Source organism: Camarhynchus parvulus, chromosome 1 (genome assembly GCF_901933205.1).
Source record: "Camarhynchus parvulus chromosome 1, STF_HiC, whole genome shotgun sequence".
Taxonomy (NCBI): Eukaryota; Metazoa; Chordata; class Aves; order Passeriformes; family Thraupidae; genus Camarhynchus; species Camarhynchus parvulus.
Window position 1 is genome coordinate 76662469 of NC_044571.1, and position 25517 is coordinate 76687985.

General features: G+C 35.6%; 1 protein-coding gene across 2 annotated transcripts in view; it reads right to left on the reverse strand.

Moving 5' to 3' along the window:
* CNTN5 (contactin 5) overlaps nucleotides 1–25517 on the reverse strand; it is a 604610-nt gene that overhangs the window by 168211 nt on the left and 410882 nt on the right. For both annotated transcript variants that reach the window (XM_030945129.1, XM_030945140.1), the window contains exon 7: nucleotides 14476–14571. In XM_030945129.1, the coding sequence (XP_030800989.1) occupies nucleotides 14476–14571 (96 nt within the window). The remainder of the gene's footprint in view (nucleotides 1–14475; nucleotides 14572–25517) is intronic.

Below are 25517 nucleotides of genomic sequence, written 5' to 3' on the forward strand. Positions count from 1 at the left end.
TTGCAAGGCTGGATCAGCCAAATCTCTTCAACTTTTCTTCAGAAGTCCAGATTTTTAATCCTTTATTTAATTTTATTCTTTTAATCTCCACTGCTTTTCTACATCTTATAATGTAGGACCCAAAGTTGGACATCAACACTACTCAGCAGTGGAACAAGAGTTACTCATACTCCACAGGTAACAGCTCTCTTGGAATGTCCTAGAATTCTACTACTGAATTATCCATTCTACTAAGTCTTCTGTTATTTTTTTAAATTGCATTTTTCTAAGGAAAAATGCCATTTAATCACTTATTGCTTTTTATTCTATTTGTATATTTGATCTTTGATAAGTACAGCAATCTGAATTTTGCTGAATTTAGTGTTATTCCTTGCGAGCCATTTATCCAATACACTGATCATTTTTGGTTTTCATTCTGTGTTCAGCAGTAATTGTAACCTCTTTCAGGAGTCATTCTCAAATGCTAAATATGCCTTTCTTTCCTCTAGGTCACACACACTTCCAAAAAGTAAAATTTAATTGGATATTTGGATAAATGCCTATACATTTCTTTACATGAGAAGTTTATTCGCAATAAACTTTGAGGAAGAAAAACACAGGAAACAGAAAATTCTCAACACAAGGCAGAAAAAACTACATAAAAAGTTTGAAAATTATTTTTTTGAAGCAATTAAGAGATTTTAAACTACAACTCTTTTATTTATATCCTTCTATTTTTTAGGTAGGAATGGAAATCAATACTTATATAGAAAATTCCCGAATGCTCCATATAAATTGCTGTTCTATGGTTTATAACATAGCAGGTAATACAAATGCCACTGTATATTGTTATTTGCTGTGAAAAGTAGGAAAAAAATAGGTGATAAAGAGCAACAAAGTAAATAATGTAAAAAATTAATACTAGAGAATCACTATTGAAACTACTGAAAAATCCACAGCCAGCAGGAGCAGGGCAGTGACCGTCCCCCTGTACCCAGCACTGCTGAGGCCACAGCTCCAATCCTGTGCTCAGTTCTGGGCCCCTCAGTGCAAGAGAGACATTGAGGGGCTGGAGCGTGTCCAGAGAAGGGCAACGGAGCCAGGGAAGGGTGTTTAGCAGAAATCCTGTGAGGAACCTGCCTGGAAATGTTTAGCCTAGAGAAAGAGAGGTTCAGGAAGATCTCAGTCTCTAAAACTACCTGAAAGGAGATTGTAGCCAGGTGGGGGTCAGTCTCTTCCCCCAAGCAAAAGCTCAAATGATAAGAAGAAATGTCCTCAGGTTGTGCCAGGGGAAATTTTAATTTGATATTGGAAAGTCTTCACTAAAAATGTTGTGGAACATTAGAACAAGCTTTCCAGGGAAGTGATGAATTCACAAACCCTGCAGGTATTTAGAAGACATATAGCCATGGCACTTAGTGTTGCTGGATTTGATGATCTTAAGGGTCTTCTCCAATCTAAATGATTCTATGTTTAGTAATTTCCAAAGAGAAGAACTAAATTTAGTCTATCATTAGAAAGGGTAATCAAGAGGATGCACATCATTAAAAATTTATCTGTTTCAATCTTAGATGAAATAGTTCAATGGGTGATATGAGATTTGATTAATTTCTAATTTAAAAAGTGAGATATAATTTACAATATTGGAAGAAAGTGTATCTAGTCAAACTAACCCATTTTTATAATTCTTTTTATTGACCAAGAGAGCAAAGTTTCTGTAATGGGTCCAGAATTCAAATTCATATTTTATAAAAGAACATGTTGACTAAAATATTTACAATAACCTCAAAATTAACTTACTGTGCATTGAAGGGAATAAAAGGTGACTGCACAGCATGATCAAGAGGACTAGATGTGGAATTCTTTGTCCTCTGCTGCTGACCATTTTAACAATTAAAAGAAACCTATGCATTTGTAATCACTTATTTACAGGAAGTATAAGATTTGTCAAAGGCAAATATGCAGAAAACATCACTGATAAACTCTGATTTAGATAGTTTATTTTTGTTAGAACCTTCTTAATGATGGAAATGTGTTGCATCTACAAGTTGGTTGTTTCTTAATAATTTGAATGAACAAGGATTCTGTGGTAATGTTTAACTAACTATTGCATTCATATGAAAATTGTGGCACTGGAAAATAATGAATATGTTGTTTAATGCTAGGAAAACATCACTGTGTAGAATATGTGTGGAAATTATTTTCTCTGGCAAAACATTCGACAGAATTAAAGGGATTTTTTCTTTTTTTTTTTTATTCACACTTTAGGTTTCTCTTGTTCTCTGATCGTGCTATGACACTTGATTTTCTTTATAATTGAATGGCAGTGGTGATACTTACTTCAGCACTCTCTGCTCTTCTCTTAAGTTTGATGCAGTGGTGAGTATGATGAAAAATCCTAGTCCAGAGCTTTGTGACTTGTAGTGAACCGAGAGTCCTGCACCCAAAGGGATGACTGCTTTACACGGAAATTTAATTTTATGACTACTTCAATGATGCCAATAGATGCCAATGCATTTTGAAGGCATAACTAGGACATTTTTCAAAACAATAAAACAGAAGTAATGTTTGGATGATGATCATCCAAACTTGTAGAATATTGCTCTGTCTTAACTCTTTTTCATCTGAGAGACGCAAAATGTGCAATTTTCCTTATTCAGCAGAAGAAACTCTGAAAAGCAAATTCTGTAATTTGGCTACAAATGCTCACTAGTACTTCAATTATAATAGTATCAGTCTTTCAAGGAGCTTATAAATATGTTTCAGTTCGGTTTCTTGTTCTTACAAGAAAGAAGCAATTTAAATTTGTCCCTTTACACCTCAGTCACCTTGATTCCGAATGCCAGGAAGGATTAATAGTAGCTGAAAGATTTCTTTAACAAGATTTAAATTCAGGCTTCTGGGTATAGAAATGGAAATAAAAGGCAAGTAGAGCTCTAGTTTATACTTCAAAACACTCTTTTTTTAGCAGAATTCACCAGTCTGTACATGTAGTTGTTGTCATAGGAATTGTACTGTCAAAACGTGAGTTCTTGGAGTCTGTAGAGTTACCCTTGCATGACTGTACACACTGAACTTAAGACATAGCCCACTGCCTCTCTGCTTTATATTCTCTTGATATTAAGTGTTTTAATATAAATATAAAAGCTTTTGCTGGGTCTATTTGCAGGTCAGTGCTTGGTGAATTCCACCATGGGCACAACATAATATGATTGATGAATCTTTCTCGGGCCTGCTTCTTTGGTCCTATAGTATTTCTTACCCTAAGGTAATAAAAGGAAGTGACTTTCCAGCAGTCCTGAATCAAGCCATAGTCAAATGGATATCTCCACTAACACATAATTCTTTTATTTTCTAATATTTGTTCCTCTTCTCACCAGTTCTTTTTATACCTACAACAAATGCCAAAACACACACACACAGCTTTATAGCCAATGAATCCTTAGGACCTTTGTGGCTGATCATCAGGGACAGGTAGCTATTCTCTCATCCTCCCTCTGAATATGATTTTCAAAACCCAAAGAACAAAAAACCCAAACAACAAAATAACAGTATAAATCTCATAATCCCCCAGATGTCAAAGGTCTAGTGCTCAGCTCCTTCTTGATGTATTTTCTAGTCTTAAATGTACCAAGGAATGGATTGGCCATTACATTTTTCTGAACATAATGGAATTGGTGAACATATGCCTCAGAGAATAGCATAAAACCAATTATATAGTTCAAAAGAAATTTTTTACATACTAAGAATGATGTTGACAGATGATTTTTTCCGCCTTAATTAAAAAATAAAGTGCAAAGAGGAAGAAACATGTCACATTAGCAAATTGCCCCAGAATGCTTATATTGCTGTTCAACCATGTTGTACAAATAAATCACCACAAATAACGTCAGCAACAATAAATCATTTAAAGTGTAACAGTGTTGAGAATGCAACTCCTACCTGTTTCTACATACAGACATTACGCTGTTGCATCCTTGTGCCCACTGTTCTGTATGGCTGGAAACTCAGTGAACTGCTTCCACCCATCTTCTACTTGTCACATAGTTGTTATTGAGACATAATATGTAGCTTTCTATCGTCTTATTTTTAGCCTAGACCAGCATCACAGGATTTTGTATCCCCTCCACAAACCCTCAGCAATAGCAAAGTGAAACATTTTAAATAAATATGATGTGTCCCATTGCACATAGGTATCAAATGGAAGAAGGTATTTGTCCAACTCTCCTATTCTTTTTGTTTATTATAAAGGAAATATCATTATTAAAATAATGGAAACAGCAGGCAGTCTGTCACTCTCTTCTGCTGACTATGTACATAATTTTCAGAAGTCTTATTCTGTTTTTCGAAATCCATTTTTATTTAGGAGTAGGAAAGAATTGTGACATTATGCCTGAAGATTTTTAGCTTTTTCATATATTTGTAGCTTTGCAGATTTTTAATATATAGCTGTATAGCTTGTAGCACTTTCTGACACTTGAGAATGGTAGTTATCCTTTCTCACACATTTATGCCACACTCTTGAAATTCTGTTTGGTTTTATTTTCAAGAAAAACAATTTCTAACAAGAACATCCTGCTTTGCACCAGCAGCTGGGAGACGTTACAAGACACAGGGCTAAGAACCCCAATAGAGCAGGTCCAAGGGTGGGTTACCAGGACAACCCTTCTCCCTTTGGATGTACTTGCCAAATATACTAATTAGTTAAACTTACAAAAACTGGGAAAATTCAATTCTGTGTGTGCACATAAGTATATTTTGTGCACCTGAAAGCTTTAATTTAAAAACTGCCATTTTTGTTATCAATTTTAATATTATTTGGAAAGTTTTCCGTCTGATTCTTGGCAACAAAAGATCTGGATCTTGTAAAGTCACAAGATCTAGATTGTAAATCAGTGCAATTTTAGTCTTTCTTTGGTGTTTTCTTTATAGATCATCCACTGTTATCCTCTGGAAAATAGGTATTGCTTCTTTCTTCTTGCATTTGATAGAGGTGAAAATAGACTCTTCAGGATTGAAACTAGCTTGCTAAACTCCTAAAGGACTTTGTTGTTCTGCAGGAAAAGCCAAGCTGTCAAATACTTTATCAGTATTATCTACATCTTTCTTTTCATTCTTTCTTCCTACTCCTGAATTTTTATCCCTGCAGTCTCTTATAGGACATTTTGTCACTTTTTGAAAGAGGAAAAATAGAAAATTCATGCTTCAATAAACCAATAAATTAAGTAAAATTTTCTTGTTGCAGGTTCTCCACTCTGGGGCAGCAGAATCAAAACAACAGGAACTGTATCCACTGGCTAAAGAAGTCATCACAACGATTTTAACAGTATTGAAACAGAGCATAAGAAATGGGAGATAGAATGGGTAATCAAATTATCAGAATTAAGCAGAATTAATGTGATATTAATTATTAAATTGTTAAAAAGATGGCATCTTGGTCATAAAAAGTCACCTTTTCACTATTACTGCTCTGAAAAACATAATTTGTTGTTAGAAGATATAGAATGTACATGTGCTGTTGCACAGTGATTCAGATCTGGCTATAATCAGATTGCTGTCTGAACACTTACATTATTATGCTTATACCTATCCAGTCATTTTCTCCTTGAAAAACCCAAGCAATTGCCTTTAACATATTTAATATTAAATTATAGCTGCCTTCATGCCAGTTATAATTTTATAGTATAGGAAAAAACCCCATAATTCATCCATACATGTATATATGTATTTCTAAACAATTTCTAGTTTTCCCTTTGAAAAAGAAAAATGCAAATGACATATCCCTACCATTCATACCACTTAATTTATTTGGAACAATCTTCCTGAACTGATGAAATTGGGCTTTATGAAAATCTATGTCTCATTAAGCTTTGAATCACCTCAAATGGTTGTAAGTTCACTTTCATACTTAAAAAATAAGGAATAAATGACTTTATTATATAAAGAAACTTATTAATGGAATCTGGCAGAACTCAGATCTGTTCTGTCCAAAGCCTTCTGCCTCTGAATCAAAACTGGTCTCCTAACATTTGCAGTAGTCATCCCTACCAGAATCACCATTGTATTCTGCTAATTATGTCTAGTGTGGGAAGAATTGTATTTTCTCAAAACTCCCCTGTTTTCATCCTAGTGTTTTTACATCCTTTAAGATTTCATCACAATGGTCATGGAGATAAAAAGCTAGAATCCAGAACCTTAGAAATAGATAATTTTTCATTTCTTTCTCCTTCTGTTTCCTCTTGTTTCAGCTGTCTGATCAGCATTGTATTTCTGGCTTCTTCTCCTTAGTTGCACAGATTAATGTGTGCATTCTCACTCTATTCTTTTCTGTGATATGGAGAAGTAATTAGGATTAATTAGGAATTTTCTAACGTAAACAAAACGGGCCTTCTGATATTTAGCTAGCTGACATGTTAGTGAAATGGTATTTTTCCAGGCATCAGCATAGGATCTAAACAGTGAATGGATTCTAATGGGAAGGTTACTATGAGCAGGTCAGTTCTGGGAGAGCCCTGCACCTCTGAGATGGTAACTGCTGTATGTGACATCAGTCTTAAATCTGTGAACCTTGGGCTGCTGCTGTTTTGCAAATTGTGTAACCATTGCCACAGAAAGCATTTGTGCAACACTTCAGTTGGTACTTTCCAACACAAGCTGAGGAAAAGGGGATGTGATACCCTGAGCATCCATTTCTGTTAAACCTGGCAGGACAATGCTGTCTGGTTTAACCTCTAAACTAAGAGGTTTCTGTTCGTTACGTCTAATTGGTTGGGACATATCAGTAACAGGCTAGTAACTTGTCTTGAGGGAAGAGGAGCTTGCCCACTACAGAATCTTTTCATCATTGTCCTATTTGTCAGGCTGTAGACAAATAGTTATGTACAGCTGGTGCCTGAGAGGCAATAGTGCATGAGCCTGAGGGCCAACTCATTCCACATATTTTTAAAATTAATTAATCTCTCATGCTTCCTCCCTCTTTTCTTGGTATCTCCTTTCACTTTGTTTCTCCTGAGCTGTCAGCTGGGGTAATATATGTAGACAATACTGTGACTGTGAAACTACAGCACACATCCCTTAAGCAGAGCCCTGTCAGAGCTGCCCCCATCGTCCATTGTTGTGTGCTGCCTTAATTGGGCAAGGTCAACCATCTTCTTCTCACTACATTTTCATAGTCCCTGAGGGGACAAACGGCTCGCGTGAGTGATCCAGTGGGTGTAGGGACAGATAACCCGCAGTTTCTACTGTAAGTTAGTGTATTATCTGAAAGAATTACTAGGGTTTTTGAGAGAGTGGGGAAGATTATTCAACAGCAGTAATATCTGGAAAATTTTGTGGGTTTTTTTTTTTCTGTTTTTGTTTTTGTGGGTTTTTTTAATACTTACTAGTTCCTTGGAAGAATTTACTACAGTCGGACCAGTAATGCATTTTTGTTCCTTTATAACATTTCAAATTACAAAACTCCCCACCAACCAACCAACAAACCAACAAAACTCAGAAAAACTACCAAAATGCCAACAACAACAACACAAGAAACCCAACTGAACAAAAAATGAGAGAAAATCTAGACTTATTTATCCATACACCTACTATACAGACATTGTCTAGAATTTGGGGCACATGCAATCATTAAAATGCAATTAAAATCTAATAACAACACGTTGCCAATAGACTGGGACTAATTCCACTCTGGCAAATGCAGCTTGTTAAAATGCTGCCCTACAGAAAATTTTGTAACCCCCAAACACTTAAATTTCATATCCTCAAATGAATGCCTTCAACAAGATTCAACAAGACTGAGGAAGGAGACTTTAAAACGTGCTTCGGGGAAGTCAGCAGCAAAATTACTGGTCATGTATTGAGTAATGAAAAGACTATAGAAGAAAAAAAGTTAATTGCATTTTTTCATTCCATAATGAAATCTACAGGCATGGTCATCAATCAGTTGCACAAATAAAGAACACAGATTCCTATGCTGAGCAATGTCAGGGGCCATGGACATTCAATTTAATGACACCCATGTGAATTGTCATGACTAGACATGAAAGCTTCAAAAGAAGTCTAGCAAAATTGACAAAGTAGACGATGCAAGAGTGAAACACCTTTAGGATACTTGCAAGCAAATACGTGATGTGTGAAGAGATAAGATGACCCTATGAACTTAACACAGAATTAGGTGAAGTTAACACAGATTTAGGATAGGACTATAAAGGTTAAGATACTCTGAACCCATCCTCTAATGCTTTTTATTCTCCCATTACTGAAAAGCAAAATTTAAGGTTTATTCAAGATATCCATAGAAGACAAATCATCACAAGACTATAATAAAGTCTAATAGGCAAAAGCAGGAACCTTTCAACTTGTGATCTAACTCACTAGTCTGGTACACGGAACTCTCAAACAGAGGTTTTAATACATTCTGTCCAGAGAATTTATAAGTTATAGACATGCAAAGTAGAGATGAGAAAGTTGTCATCTTGTATTTTGTGTGACATAATAAATGGTAATTAAATAAACCTTTCCATCCTGTGTAGTAAGAAATTATTTTCTACTGTTGTTACTTAAGTGGCCTATTTCTGATTCCCAGCATCAGGCTCCTACCAGGAATTAAAACGAGTGAAGAACAAACTATGGCATGCAATTATGAGAAAAACAAAACAGAACTGAGTATTCTATAGTGTCCATACAGATCCCCTTAGTGCAGTTCAACAGCTGGTGAAGTCTAGGAGACTAGGATTTGGCTTCCATTTTAACAGGAATCTAAGTTTTTAAGGAGAAAAAACAATAACAACAACAACAAAAGCCCCCAACCCTCAAACATCAGTGTTCCTCTCAACCTCACTTTTGTTAGTAGAAGAGCAGGTATACTGGAGCATTGGACAGTTTCGCCATCTCGCAAGTCTAGCAGTTAGGAAGAGATGATAATTGTTTACAGCGATTGTGAAATGCTCAATTTACCAACACCAGCTTCATACTTATTGACCTCTACAAACTAAGAGAAGATACTGAGTGATTAATAAGTTCTGTTTAGCTTAAGGGAGAGTCATGGTTAGAGGCATGCCTTGTCCAGCTGTTTTGGTAAACTGTGAGTTTCCAGTGCTTTGATAGGTGCCAGCAAAGCAATTCTGCCTTGGTGTCAAGGCAAAAGGAGAGATATCACTTTCGCCAGCATACTGGCCTCTCCTGGAAGCAAATTATTTAGATTTCTATGCTAAAGCTAATTTGAAAATTCAGATTTGGAAAAAAAACTCAACCATATGATAGAAAAGAATCTGGATGTTGCTTTCTGCTTAATCCATAATATTGTTTAATACAGTATAAGCCATGGTCAGGAAGAAATCTCACCTCTACTGACAGGTTAACATGATGAAGTGCACCCACTCATGCCTAGAGAGGGCTGGAGTATCAGAAACCTAAGATATTGAAGGCTTCCTGTGATTTTGAAGAAATTGGTAATGGCTAGATTTATACATAAGACAGAAGTTTTCTGATGTTGTGGGCTGAATTGCCACTCTTGGGTGTGTGGATCCTGGGACTTAATCTTAAAATAACAACACAACCTTAAAAAAACCTTGTGGCCTTCAGCTACATATAGACAGACATCTGAGAATTGTATTCCCAAAATCAGCTTAGTAAATTGAGATCCAGAGGGTGTGTGGACCCCTTCAGAACAGAATTTGCTGTGTCCTCCATGTAGCTACCTGAGCCAATTGCCTTTAAACAAGGTAATGAGCACACTAAGAGCAATCCAGCCCAAATATAACCACCTTGTTTTCATAACTAATTTGCCTGGAGAAGTTTACTAACCATTCTCTACCTGAATGAGGTGATTTACAGCCTGTCTTATTATTTTTATATATAATGTGTGCAGTGTTCAAACCAGGGGAGTTCTAAGGCTATGTTGCGCTTCAGCTGGACTTGGTTTCCAACTAGTAGTGAAGCTGAAGTACAAAACTGCAGATTTAATGCAAATGCAGCTTTCATGTTCCTTTAGCAGACCCTGAACAGTAAGAAGTGATAGGTTTGTGTTTACTTCCAAGGTGGATGTCTGACTATGTCTGAAGTACACATAAATAGGAGCTTAGAATGACTTAAAGAAACTTTTTTTTTGTGAATTTCTCCAATTAATATGAGGATCAAGAAAACTGTGTAGGTAACAGAAGAACAGGACAAAAGTTTCTACCGCACAGCAGCAGGAATTTTTTAGTGGCTTGCCTGTTTAGCAGCACAGTATGCAGACATCCATACAGGATGTCTGTGATCCCCATGGCACTGGCATTAATCACCTTTGATGAAACTTTTCTCATGAAAAGTACAGTCTTACAACAGTAAAGGCGAGGTATAAAAGATGCAGCTTACAGCACAGTTTCCAAACTTTGTAAGATCAGCTTTACCCTTTAGAAAGAGATTAAAAAAAGAGCTGGAGTTTAACATCTGTACAGATGTCACATGCTGCAGATAGATTATGTAGCAGACCTCCCTCCAGACGGCAGCATCCCTCTGAGGCAGGATGGAGCACACATCTGCCTTCCCCTGTGTGCATCAGAGCTCTACTCATTCTAACAATGGGAATCGTCATTCTCCATTAAGCTCATACTGAAAGCCTTGAATAAAAGCCTTAAAAAGCTCAGCTGAAAGTATTAATTCTGAGGGAAACATGTAAATCTGGATGAAAACTTCCATTCATTTTTAATCTTGCTATGGTAAACCTTGTAATTAAGATGATTAAATGGCTGAATAAAACCCTATATTTACATCATTTAGAATACCACAATGAAAAACCATAATCCTGTTTATGGAAAGAAAGCAGTAGAGGCATTTTAAATCGGAAACATCAGACCAAGCTTGTTATTTAAGCAGTCCGTAATCAATGTAACTTTTGCTTAGCAAGGACAATTAAGAGTTAACTCACTAGAAAATGCCTCTTGGAGAAAAGAAATAATTGAGAAGAATCAGATATTGTGTTTAGGGAAGAAAAAAAAAGATAAATTGTTATGTTTATGAATTATCAAGTTATCCACATTTAATATATTACACAGGGGACAAGTTGAAGATTAGCAACAAAAACAGTGCTAGTGGGAAAGCTTCTGGAGTAGGCACATCAAAGTGATACAGCACTCCCAAGGAAGCAAGAGGCAGCATTTTTTATGAACAATGGTCCAGGAAAAGCAGGAGGTCACAATCTCTTGGTGGCTGTTTGACATAAAGAATCGGCAGAAAAATCTTATTGAAAATATTTTCCTTCCCCATTCTGAAGGAGCGGATAATGTCTCTCCAAAAAACCTCCCTTAGTTTGTTGCCTTCCTATTGCTCAGCAAAGCTGACAATAACTTAAAAAACTCATTTATTAAACTAAAGGGATAATTCTCTCATCTGAATCTGCATGGCAATATTCAGAATCTATTTCAGGTGTGCTTGCCACCCCACATTCCCCTTTGTTTTCCCTGTAAAATATTTCGACATTAATCTAATGAAAGCCTATATGAATAATAAAAATACATCACAAGTTTGTGTGTGTTTGTATGTTTAATGCATTACCTCTTGATAATATATCACAGCATAAATAAACAGAAATCAAGTCTATATGCATATGAAACTGCCTCTCTGATTAAAATCTTGTCAAAAGAAATTAGTGTAGCATTTTTTTTCAGTCAGTTGTGGTTTGTAAAGGCTTTGAGACTTTTTTTCTAAAATTGTATTCTGCAAGAATAGAATATAGGTACTATTTAATCAAAAGTATTTATTTTATCTTCCATTTGAAAACATGTTAATAAAACTATATCTCTTTCAATATAGTGTTCTTTTGCTATGCCATATTTCTTTTCCCACAGTGTCTAAAAGGGCTCAAGTTGAAGTTCCTGGGCAAGCTCATATGCAGTTATTGACTGGAGAGATTGAGGAATGGGATTCTGTTGAAGGACAAATTGCTTATGGGGTTGTGGAGAATTATTAGGCTAAATATTGTATCATGGATTTATCTCCTGTGATAAGTAATTGAAAATTATTTCTAAAGGTGCTGATCAATGTGAATAAGTCAATATCGCAAAGCTTGCAGCGTTCATCCACAAAAAATTCTCTATCATCAAAAACACTCCCATAACTCATGGTCTTGTTAATTTGAGATGTTCACACATTGCGAACATGCTCTGAATAGTCTTTAGATTAGATGTATTCACTATAACATCTTAGGATCCACTTGAAAGTTTGTCTCCTGGGTTATTTCATTGTTCGAAATTTCTTAGGGTTATTTAGAAGATAATACCATCTTTGCAAATCAGACAAGAAGCTAAAATGGAGTACCAAAAACTGAGTGCTTAAAAAAATTTTAGATGTTCCTGCACACAAATACTTGAAGTACCTCTGCTTGGCAAAAGACCTTTTTACCTGGACGTTTCATATTTGTTGTCAATTTCAGAATTAAATTCATACACTTCACTCTGAAATTTCAGGTTTTGTCCAGAATTATTTTTTACAAGTGGACTCTGTTCTGGCAATCAACTTTCATTAATGTCTTGTATTTTATTGCCAGTGCTTTGTAAAATGATTTATTTTTGAAACATCACCAGGCCTGTAGCGGTAGCTCTCCCCCTTCCAGGAGGACTCCAGCCATTGTATCAATACCACTTGCTGTCCCACTGTTGTACCACAAGAACTTATTGGTCCCCAGTACTTCGCAAATAAGAAGTTGAAGCAGATTTCCTGTGATAGAATCACAGATATATTTCGGTTGGAAAAAACCTCTAATATCATTAAGTCCAAGCACTAAACCAGCACTCGTTCCGCAATAAACCATGTCCTTAATAGCTACATCTACACACTATTCAAATACCTCCAGGAATTGTGACTCTACCACTTCCCTGAGCAGCCTGTTCCAGGGCTTGACAACCCTTCGGATGAAGAACTGAATTACTTGCATTATGTAATGAACAAAAGGAAGGGAGGCCAAGACTCCTTCCCATTGATAGGAGCTTGTGTTTACATGTGCATATCAATGCAATTTTTCAGCTTTTGTTGATTACTTCATCACTCTGTAGAACCTTTTCTGGCTTAGCTATGGTGAAAAAATTATGCCAACAGAGGATAAAAATATTTTTCTGGAAGTAATTTTCCTGTTGGCATAGCCTACTGGTACCCAAACAATATAAATTAAAATGACTGAATGCTGTTTCTGAGCGCTGTAGTTTGCACAGCAGGGGTTTTGCTGTCCCAGTGATGAAAATGGAACATACTGGTTTTCACCATCAAAGGCAATATCTGTGCAACAGTAGCGTTAAAATCTGACTAAATAAAACTCAGAAGCATAATTTCAGGAAAACAATTCTAAATATTTTGATGATATATAAAGGTGTATTTTGTGGAATGGCAGCTGTTAAATGGTGTATGTCAGTTTCACCCTTGATTAATGTCCATCTATCTTTTCAATCTCAGCTTGTTTGGGGAAATGAAATTCAGCTGCACTGCTGAAACCACCACTCACTTTTTCTGTCTACATCTTTTCCCTCTCAGTTTACTTATCACTATCAAGCCTTAACATCATGTACTCAATTGCATCATATAGACTGCAGTGTCAAACTCAGAAGGAGATTGTAGAGGCAACCACGAGAAAATTTGCTCAGAAGAGAGAAAAGCAGAGAGATGACATTGATAACTGTAATGCAGTAATAACAATCCTTGCAGTATAAATAGATACTGAACACATTTCTCTAACAGAAACTCAGCGGAGACTTTATTTTCTGCAGATTTTCCATCTGCAATGTTACTTTTCTTCAGGCCTAAAATTTGGAGTAGAAAAATCTTCTCAGCACAGACCTCATTCCCCAGAGAAGAAAAGGATAGGCTATACCACATCTGCCAAAAAACAAGTTATTCTGTCTAGCATGGTGTCTCCAGGTGTTGTATGGCATGGAAATATAAGGATGTACCCAGCTGTCTACAGATTTTTGCAGGAACATCAATTTGAAAAGCAAAAAAATAACCTCTCTGGAATACCTGTGCGAGAATCCACAGGCATTTCATAGAATTTATGGTAATTCTGACTTTTACCAATGATGCAATTTTACAAAACTAAGTTATACAGTGAAAGCAAGTAACCAAATCATGTCTCTACTACTGAAAAGAAAATAAAATTTATATTCAACAAAAGTATAATGACATTGAAATTTGGAGCAATTTCTGAAGGCTTCTAAACACTATAAGCAATCTTTTTGTGACCTCAAGGCAGCCATATTCACTGTTGATGGCATGGAGACTATTGTTGCATTGAAGTTTTGTACCAGGAATTAGACACTCTTCTAACAGAAACTCTGCTGTTATTCATTGGTATTTGCAATATGTGAGCTTAAATTAGTCCTTTGGTACTCCAAAAACTGTCAGAATGATGTTAGATATCTCATCTTTGCAATTCCACAATCAAATACATACTGTATCTAAAATCTTGGGCACCCAAGAATGAGGAAACTGTAAAGGGGGAGCATGAACACAGGCTGCAGCCTACTGTACCTGGAGAATGAAGTGGAGGGGAGCACATCAGAACAACTCCTTGGCCTTCACGTACAGATACAGCACTTCTTGTCCGACCGCTAAAATTCCCCAGATCTATCAAAGGAACAGAACATTTTAGTTACATACCAAAGATTTTAATTTTTTTGGCTACCGTGACTTCCATTTTATTTCCTCTTTTAAAGCTGGCCGTTCCTTTTTTCATACCTTGATCTATAATAGGAGGGCCTGAAAAATAAATCTATTCCCTTTACAAAAAATTCCGTGTTGCATTAGCACTTTATTCCTTTTTTAGTGCACTTGCATACAGTATGAAAAAAAAAAAGCAGCAGACTATATATATATATGCCATTTACAAATACATATGATAGTGCTTTTATTTCCTTTTACTATATCCTGCTTGATTTTCTCTCTTGGTAGAAGGGATTCATACACAGTGAAAAAGAAGAAATACAACTGGAGGGAATACCTCAGCTAACATCTAGACTGATGATGTTGCAGACCCCGCTTGGACATTGCACACAGGACATGGTGATGACAGAAAGGAAAATCAACACATTGGTTCTAAAACTATAACACATTGCTACCCTATAGCACATTTACTCTTTCAAATAATTTTCTTCTGATTTCTCCGATGCTATAAGCCAAATCCAGTTGTGAGTAAACGTGTTTTCCCTCCAAAAGTTTCCCTCCATCAGGGCAATAAGAAGCATTTCACTACTGGAACAAACATTTTGCATAAAGTTGCAGGGCACTGCTATGAACAGTTCATTATTTAAAGAATGATATGCTATGAACTGCTATGAACAGTTCATTATTTAAACAGTGATTATTTAAAGCCTCTCAACCAGAATATCCTATTATTCCATTTACCACAGAGAACACTCAACATGGATTTATAATTTTTGTGGATAATAATGCTTTAGCATTTAAATCTGTAGTAAAGAGATATGGGAGTTCAGTTCTGCCATCAGACTGCTGGTGTCTTCACCCATTCCTCAGAGCCAGTGATGGTTTTTAAAACCTCTGTTCTCTCAGGGGTTTTCTAGAGAATTTTCCATCTGATGTGGATCAAGGTAAAGAGAGCAGCAACAAGATATCTTTGAAAAGGGTACAGAAGCTTCAGTAAGCATTAAACAAGGATCAGAAATATGAATATATTGGGTTAGTGGGAGCTTCTCTCACTGACATTGAGTGACTTGTAGACATACTTCCTAATTTCTGCATGCAGCCCGGAGTGTTGGGATGAGCCAGTCAACACGAAACAGTTTGAACAGTTGGAGCAGAATTATTTCTATCTTAACTGCATTTAGTTGGTATTTCTCTATCAGATGCTGACATTCCTCATCTTGCTTCAGACCTAGTAGAGCATGTAGAGCACAAAAATGAACTCCAATGATTTTCAAAAGTAATTTGAGTTGATTTTGTTTTTCACATTTCTAAATTATGTTTTGGACACAGGCAGTAGTTTAAAATTTAAGTGCATTAAAATTTGCGCTGTCTTTGGCCAAAATAAGTTGGTGTTTTGATTTCAACAAGAGGTATTGTGCTTGAATAGAAAAAAAGGTATGTAGGATCCAGTAGAATTTTTTTTTAATTAAAGTTACATTACAAAACTTTGAAAAATTTTGCTATTCAATAGATAATTAAAAATTTAAATGTTGTATTGCATATTAAAATAAGCACGCCATGGGTTATAATACATTCTGGTGTAATTTCTCATAAAAGTGTCTCCTAATGCATATTACCTGACAGTATATTCTGCAGAAAAGTAATTATTATTTTGTGTCCAGAAAATAGTGGGCTGTTACGTCCCTGCATGAAAAGAGTGGATGGGAGAACATCTTGTAATTGAAATTTTCTTAGTTAAGTCCTCAGGTGATTAAATGTTATTTTCCTATTATTTATAGAAACCTTTGAATATATTTTCTTCCATTTCCTGCTTTGAATGTGCATTGGGATGGAAAAATATACTTTTTTTTTCACCAAATGAAAATCAAAGATATTATTTCTTATTTTAAAATAAAAGTACTACATATGACTCAAGTTTCTATTTGTTTAAAAAAATTATTTTCAAACTAAAGGAGGAGAGTATCAAAGAGCTTTGAATTTCAGCTCTTTTTGGCTATCTGTTGGCTCTGAACTGGATTTCTTGTTAGCATATGACAGAAAAAGGATTAGCAGATACAAAAGAAGGGATTTAGCTCTAAAACAAATAAATGGAGAGAAGCTTAAAATGAAGGAAAGGCGAAGGATCATGCTTGCAGTTCCCCCATATTAAAATAATAAATGCAATAAGGAAAAATCAAATTAATGGAAAATTTAATTACTTTCTTGTAAATCTCAGCCATTACATATCTATCCACACTGGAAAAAAAAAGGCAGCAACAGAAAATTTGTACAAACACCTTTCATTTCACTTTAAAACTCTAAAGAGGTAGATAATAAAAGAAATGGTGGGCAGAACCCAGCTTTTGAGGTGAGAACTGTAACCTCTCACATGGCGACACCAGCCTTTGGTTCACTACTCTTGCTGCAGTATAAACCTGCAACACATGTGACATGTCAGAATGCCCCACACAGAATGAGTCTGTCCTTCATCTCATTGTGATGTCTATAGTTGATTGATAAGAAAATGCCTTCTCGTGCTCCATAGGTGTTCATCTTTTGCCCTGAAAGATTAATTTACTCATATCTCATTGCTAGTGGCAAAGATAACATATACTATGTTATTTTCAAAGCAGTTCCTGAGCAGTTCAGCTACATAACTCCCATACTTTTTAATATAAGAAACAACACTGACCACTTTGAAAAAATGTAGTTAAGTGCCAGCTGCCATGTCTACTGTAACTTACTATTAACAATGTATATGCAAACCACACATTTAGATGGAGGGCATGTGGCAGGAGTAACCAAATTTCCTTTACTGCTGAGAAATTATTCAATTAAAAAATTTATATAGTGTCACTGGTGTACAACCTGTGAGACAGGAGTGGTCTCCACTGTAAAAGGGAGATAGTAAAGAAATTCCAGAGCTACTGATGATGCCAGACATTAAATTCAATGGGCTTGGTGCAGTATTTTCTGGATGTCAAATTTACACTGCAAGTGTATTTACATTAGCTGTATTTACAGCGTAGCATTTGATCTCTGAGAGAAGTTATGACCTTTGGAAAACCATTTATATATCTGATCCAAAGGAGCAGCCAGGTAGTGCTGCTCTCTCCATAGTGGCTATTCCCATTTTTTGGAAATCAGCTAAAGCATGTGTTTCCCTCAGCACATATACCTATATATTGATATGCATTGTGGAACAATGACATCACCACAAGACCATCGGTTTTAACAAGACTCAGTAGAAAAGAAAACACTTCCACAGAAAGTGAAAGGAGTAAAGGGAAATAAATGAGAAAAAACCTCAAAGGAGTCGAAGCAACCAAAAACTTTTGAAGGTCTAACAACAGAATAAACATTTAAATAAAAGGGGAAAAGTTCTGCCATTGACAGAAGGGCTTTTACAAAAGTTGGATCAGTTTTTAGCACTCAATGGCCTTCTAAGTCACCTTCACTACAGTTTGCATTTTAGGTATGTGCAGGAGGGATCCTTGATTCACTGTGTTCATCAGCTTGGTGTAGCTAATGGGGACAACAGGTTTTTGTGACCCAGACAACAGTTGAGGGGTAACTGCTATGAGATTAGGATCAAATTAAAGGTGAAAAACAGATTTTGTTTTTATTGTAGGCAATTATTGCTTGGTAACCTAGCATGGAAGCTGTAAAAGTCTCTGTACTTCATTATCAGTGACTTAAACCAGTCAATTTAGCTTTAAAGTAAAAATTAGATTGGTGCAGAACAATGTCCTCTGCCAGCTCGGTTCTGTAAGTTTAAACTGTTTTATATGCAAATTTATTATGCAGTTTAAAATGGACATAATATGATATGTATTAAAATGTTTAAAGACATATCCTGAAGATACCCAAAGACAAGTATAAAGCAGGCAATATTCTTTCCAATAAGGTAAAAATAGCTCTACACAAGGAGAGATTCTTCTGTCAGGCCAAGGACAAACTTATTTATTGCATTGTCACAAAGAGAGGGTAGCCTTCCTCTCCTTGGATTTGAAAGACAGGACTAAGAAATAGACCTTGAGCTGGAATTGTAGCTCTTTAAAAAAAGTAAGATTTACAGGGAAAAGAATTCCATCAAAACATGTTTTTCAAAATCCCATTATAACCTAAATCAAAAACATGGTTTGACTGTACACTCTAAACAATGGAAAATATAAATGTTCTGTTTAATAACCCACAAGCTATAGAAGAATGAAAGGTGGGTATTGAAAAGATACCATGTGGGATTGTATAGGAAAGTTTTACATTGGATGAATTAAACACAATACCCAGAATATCCAACAGTCCATGAAAATTAATAGATTATTTTATATTGACATACACTAATTTTGTACGAATGTCAAGTTAAGCAAATAGAGCTGTATTAGTAGGGTCACTCATTTGACCTAAGTGTAACTTTTAATACTGAAATTATTCACTAGAAAAAGTGTGAAAGGAAGTTTGGGAAAAAAGATTTCTACCATGACAGAAACATCATCTCACCTGTGATAATGGGAGAAGCATACATTTTGAACTTTCAAAAATCACATTACCATATGACTTTTACGTGACAAAATAAGGGCAACATTCAAACACTTTAGAATGTATCATGCTTATTATTATTGCTGCTGTTATTATTTATTACCAGAAAGGTTTTAATTCTTCATGGATCATCAGACTGACATGATGTGAAAAAGGTCATTTTTTTTCTCAGAGAAGTTACTATGGAAAAACAGAAATAGAGAGAGCATAGAAAAACAATTATGCAGTCCAAGCCTGCATGACAACAGCCCTCTCTCTGTGTACATCTGCAGAGCCATTAAAGCATTTTAAGGAAAGGGGGTTGATACACAGATTTTTTCAGGGAGTGCTGACAAAAGATGACAAGGAACTCAGGAAAATGTCTAAAGATTCTTCTCTGAAAATGTGAAAAACAGAGAAAAGACACACAAGATACTGTACTTATATTTAAACTAGCATCTTCAGAATCTTTCTCAGACATTACAAGATATTTTTTTCTCAGAAAAAAAATAATAAAGAAGGATCTTTGAATAATGGTGCTCCACCGATATGTTCTTGCAAAAACAAAACACTTTTTTTATGTACATGTATCATCATGACATTTAATGTATACGCTATTGATTCATTACCCCTGAACTAAAGTTTCACTATGAAAGGCAGATAAATAGTCAAATAAACAAACATTTTTCTGTCCTTAATGACATATTTCTATTTATATAATTGTTATAAATTATAATAATTTTAAAATACCTCGTTTACTGTTTATTATGCATCATTTAGTTGTATGCCATGGCTATGTCTAGCTGTTTTACCTTGTAAGTAGAAACATTTTTTAATGCTTTCTACATTTCCTATCACAGTGAAGTCATGAATCCATAAATGGCAAATACATTCTATCATAATACAATACATTAGAGAGATAATTAACTATCCTAGTGTCCTGGTTTTGTCTGAAATAGAGTTAATTTTCTTCTTAGTAGCTGGTGCTGTGCTGCATTTTGGATTTATGTGAATAATGTTGACAAAACATTGATGTGCTCATTGTTGCTGAGCAGTGATTATCTGAAATCAAGGACTTCTGAATGCTTCGTGCTCTGCCAGTGAGGAGGGCACAAGAAGCAGGGACAGAGCATGGCCGGGGCAGCAGACCCGAACTGGCCAGAGGGATATTTCGTAGCACAAAGCATCCTGCTCAGTGTATGAACTGGGGAGAGCTGGTCGGGAGGCACCGATCGCTGCTGGGGGATGGGCTGGGCATCAGTCAGGGGGTGGGGAACAACCGCACTGTGCATCTCTTGTCTCTCTTGGGTGTTGTTCCTTCCTTTCTGTTTTCTCCATTGTAATTACAATTGTTATTACTATTTTTAGCATTATAAGTATCATTGTTGTTGTTATTATTATATTGTTCTCTATTTTGGTTGTTAATATATATAACTATTCCCTAATTTGATTTATAGAATTGTGTATCTAGTACAATTATTTATTTCTTTCAAATTTCCTTCCCAAATTGGATGATTTCTATTTATTAAGTATTATTAATTTAAAATCCTAAACTTTTTATGATACAAAAATAGACTAGTTCACTATTTACCATGCCATACTTTTTAAAAGAGAACCCTACATTTCAATTAAAATACTAGCTACTTTGATCCTACACAGATTTTATATAAATTATGAATTGTTATGCTTTTTTCACTGTTTTGTCTTGTCTAACTACTCATTTTTTCTATAATCGAATCTTCCATGGAGAGATACCCCAGGAAGGCTGAGGAAATTCATAGTGTTGAAGAATTTTTCCTTTTGTTATGCCTAGTTTCAATAACATCAAATAATACCATCAGTATCATCAATAAAGCTTAATTCTACCCCGAGCTTTGAGAAAAAAAGGGAATTCATAGGTACCAAAATCTCCCTGAACTTCAGTAGGATTTCTGCATTCATGTATCCCGAAGTACTGGACCAAAATGAATTAGAAGAAATATTTACATACAGAATAAAATAACAAGATTATGTTGAAAACTACAGAGTTACTATATGATTCAGCTTGGCATGTTAAGTTCACAATAATTAGGATGTTCGTGGTTACAGTTGCTGATGGTTATGATTAATTAGTTATAATCACTCTGTGTCTGTCAAGTTTCATCTCTTCACACATGAATTATTTCAGCGCGCTTCTCAGCTGTCTTTCATGACTGCATAATGCAATTTCCAGGGAAAACACAGAATCAAGTGGAAATATTATAGTTAAGCATTTTTCTTCCTTTCATTCTGTCATTTAGAAGCAACAACTAAAACCAAACAAATAAGCAACCAATCTTAAGCAACAAATGAAAAATGTTCAAATGCAGATTCCAACGTTAAACCACAAAAGTAAAGTGGGACAATAAATATTACTGCTCGTAGAGCTTCTCAGCAAAGAGATTTTTTCACTTGAGTAATATATGCAGTATATTTTTTTAAACGCATTGTTTTACATAATGTTATCTGCGTCTTCAGAAACACACATTTGTATTTCCAACCTTTTCCATAGAAGTTCCAGACACTGAGTGCTATACTACTATTTATACGCTGTATAAAATCCTGTGCACATGATTCTACCTTCTTATTTTTTTTCTTTCTTCTTATGAGTCTTCCTTCTCTTTTTGTTGATTTCTCTTTTAGTAACTTTTTTCCAATTAAGTTAATTACAAATATTCAAGGATATATTGCAAACAATCTTTGATTTTGTTGTGTTTCTTCAACTGGATGTGACTTTTCCTTCTTTTAATTAGTAATTAAAGACCACAGCCAGTTGGGATTTTGGAAGATTTAACACAGAATGACTATCATAGTACAGTTTCTTATCATATGATGTGATATGAAATGGACAGTGACTAATCTCCATACAGCTTATTGGAAAATTCCTGTGTAGTTGTTGTGGTTCACAAGAAACTGTAACAGTGGTACACAGAAAAAAAACCTTTTCCTACCATCTGGGTGAACAAGTCATTAAAGATAACTTGTTCTGTATTTCATTGAGCTAATTTATAGTAGAAATTGCACTAAAACATTTATTGTATGTATTTATTACTTTTAGTTCATGGATTCTACTCCTAAAAAATATAATGGTGGCAAAGGAAATAAGCTTTCCCAAGTTCAGAAGTGATGGCACTGAGCTCATCTACATTAAAAACTTCACAACTTCCACAGTATCTGTATTTGAGACTATCTTGCTGGCAGGATACAGACAAAGAATCTGCAGGAAATGAAAGAAAAGCCTGACCTCCCAGGGTCCCTGTTATGAAGATAATATGTAAGATGTTTGATAGTGTTTCAGTCACTACTCTTTTTTTTTTCCTGGAATTCTTCATAATTTGTTTCAGAATGTCATTATATGCATGAACTGAGACAAATATCTGAGAACCACTGTTCAGATCTAAGGTTTGAGGAGTGGCATGATTGTTCAGGTTTCAGTAATAGCTGGAGGCTTTTAGTCACCATTTTCATGAGACATGACATATCAAATTCTGACTCCACTCTAGACAGGTCATTTTGCTGCACTGACTTTTCAGCAGACTAATGTGTATAAATGCCTCCATACTTCACTTCTACTTTGTCATAAAGAAAAGAAGAAGGTCATAATCTCCCAGAAATTATTTATTTGATCTTCTATAAGAGTTGTAGTGCCCAGCATGACCTACAAGTCAATTGTGACAAGATAACTAAGTGCTTGGACACATCCAAGGAGTAAATCTGGAAGACCTTGGTCTTAGTTGAATAGCTCAGCTGGAAATGAAGGCCTTGCAAACATAGAGAGTTGCCTAGGCAGCAGCTTCTTGTTACATATGATGCTAGGTAATGCTTTTGAGAAAACAGTTTTTATTGAAGCCTGTTATTCTGCTTAATATCAGGGTAGCATCAGCCACTGAAAATCATAGTTTAGGATATGAGCATGTCATTTTATAAGTAAGAGTCATCAAAGATAAATAAATTGTCACTAATCAGCTGAGCAACTATAAATTACCATCTACATACTTTGATTTTTTCAATCTGTAATCTGTACCACATTAATTAATTAATAGCCCTGTGAAGGTGGTCCAAGCATTCCTTTAATGATCTAATGTGTTGCAAATGAATGGCACAATATTTATTCATTTTTATGATCAGAAAAGATAAACATTCTTAGAAGGTTTCATAATTTCATAAAGTCTCGGCTAAAGCAGTTTCAAATGCTTTCTAAAAGGCATTTACTTCTCCCATCTCTCTCTTTCTAATGTTATTTCCCTATGTCACTTATTTTCTAATTCTGCACATATTAGTGTCAGAGACATTGCATAAGATGAAGCTCCTCCCCTCCCTCCCTCCCCCCCTCCCTCCCTCCCCTCCCCCCTCCCCTCCCCTCCCCTCCCCTCCCCTCCTCTCCCCTCTCCTCTCCTCTCCTCTCCTCTCCTCTCCCTCCTCCCTCTCCTCTCCTCTCCCCCCCCCCCCTCCCTCCCCCCCCCCCCCCTCCCCCCCCCCCCCCCTCCCTCCCCTCCCTCCCCTCCCTCCCCTCCCCTCCCCTCCCCTCCTCTCCCCCCCCTCTCCTCTCCTCTCCTCTCATGCAGTGGGGCAGAACAGCATGACGGCAGGACAGCTTCTCTTCTCATATGGACTGCTGACAATACAGTGTCCAAGAGTATCAAATACTAGATCATGTTCAAGAGTATCAAATACTAGACCATGGTGTCTAATCCTGCAGCTATAACATACAATACTTTAAAAAAAACAAACAAAAAAACCAAAACAAAAAAATCCTGGACAGATATTTTTGGAGAAGCCAACTGACCTTGCAAACAGCGCAGGTCTGGGCATCCTACCAAGGAACCATACTTCCTCCTAATTAATAAAAATGAATTACGCAGCATTTGTAGGACTTGATTGACCATAATCACAGTCCTATATTTAGACAAAGCTTTGCCACATGTAAGCACTGGTGCAGTACAGCTATTGTGTAGTGTGGGTAAAATCAACCACTGAGATGTTAAAAAAAAAAAAAAAAAAAAGAAAAAATTGCAGGCTGGAGAAGATTTGGGCCCTGAATACATTAATTCTCCATGGACTAGGAAAACTTCTGTCACAGTAATCAGACCTGCAGTACTAGCCTAGTAGGAAGGTACCATAAAGGAGTTATAACACGTATTCAGAGAGAGTCAGACATTAAAGAGGATATGGGGGATGGGGGAACTTGTTGAAAGGGTCTAGCCATTTTAAATATATGATGTTCTTTTGGTAGAACAGAGTAAATACACCATCAGGAAAAGAATCCAAGGTTCTGTCTTGAATAGACAGTATACAGAAAGCAAAAATTCAATTCAGGAAAACAAAAGAGGCAATGTGTTGAAAAAATAGTCTGGTTTTTATACTGAAGTAGACCAAATAATTGGAGACTGTGAAATGAAGAGTGTGAAGGGGAATCTCTAGATTTTAATATTATGAATTTATGTAAAGAATGAATTAGATAGTAATGAATATCAAAAAGAAAATCCAGGAAACAAAATCCAGGGATTAAATAGTTACAGATCAATAGTTTTTGCAGCAGTGTTGGCAGATGATCATTGACTGGCTTAGAGCAAATAGATCTGTAATCTCAGATGTGCTGAAAGGATTGTTTCTGAATGTGGTATTAATTTACAAAGGACCTAATACAGCTAACAAAATAATAATAGTTTAAATTTTGCATATGTGTGTCTGAAATATTTCAGGGGTAAAATCTTACTCATAGCTGTCAGCTTCTAGATAAGTTAACATTATATGTTATAAAAGTAATTTGTCTTCCCAGCTCCAGTGAGAATGGTAGTTGTTTTCAGAAAAAAGTGCTGAGATTTTGCTGTCTGAAAATCAGGTCCTTTGAAAACTTCTCTGTCAGATGAGTATGATGTGTTTTTCTGATGCCATACTTGTGAAAAGAGGTTGATAAATCTGAAGGACTTTAGAGAAAAGTTATGAGATTAATTTGCATTACAGAAAACATCTTATAGTGATAAATGCCAAAACATAAAAAACCCTAACCTGACAGAGTCAAAGGTGAGAAAAAGAAAAAGAGTTTTCCATAATTTCTTTTTCTTAAAAGAAAATATCCTAGTTTCTGAATCAATCTCCTAGTGAGTTAACTGATCCTAAAAATAAGCTTCATGTGATTCTTGGAATTCCATCCTAAAAATGGTTCCCTCAGACTCAGTTGGTATAATGATTTAAATATGTGCATAATTTTTTCCATAGAGTGGAATGTAATTTCTAATATAAATATCCATGCATTAAAATTTTACTTGAAAAGTAATAGTAAACTAAGACATACTCTTAAAAAATATAAAAATAATAGAAATATGAAGGCTTTTCAGTGATGTGTGAGACATCACAGGAAAATGGTACCAGATTTTTGCAGTGTTACTTTATAA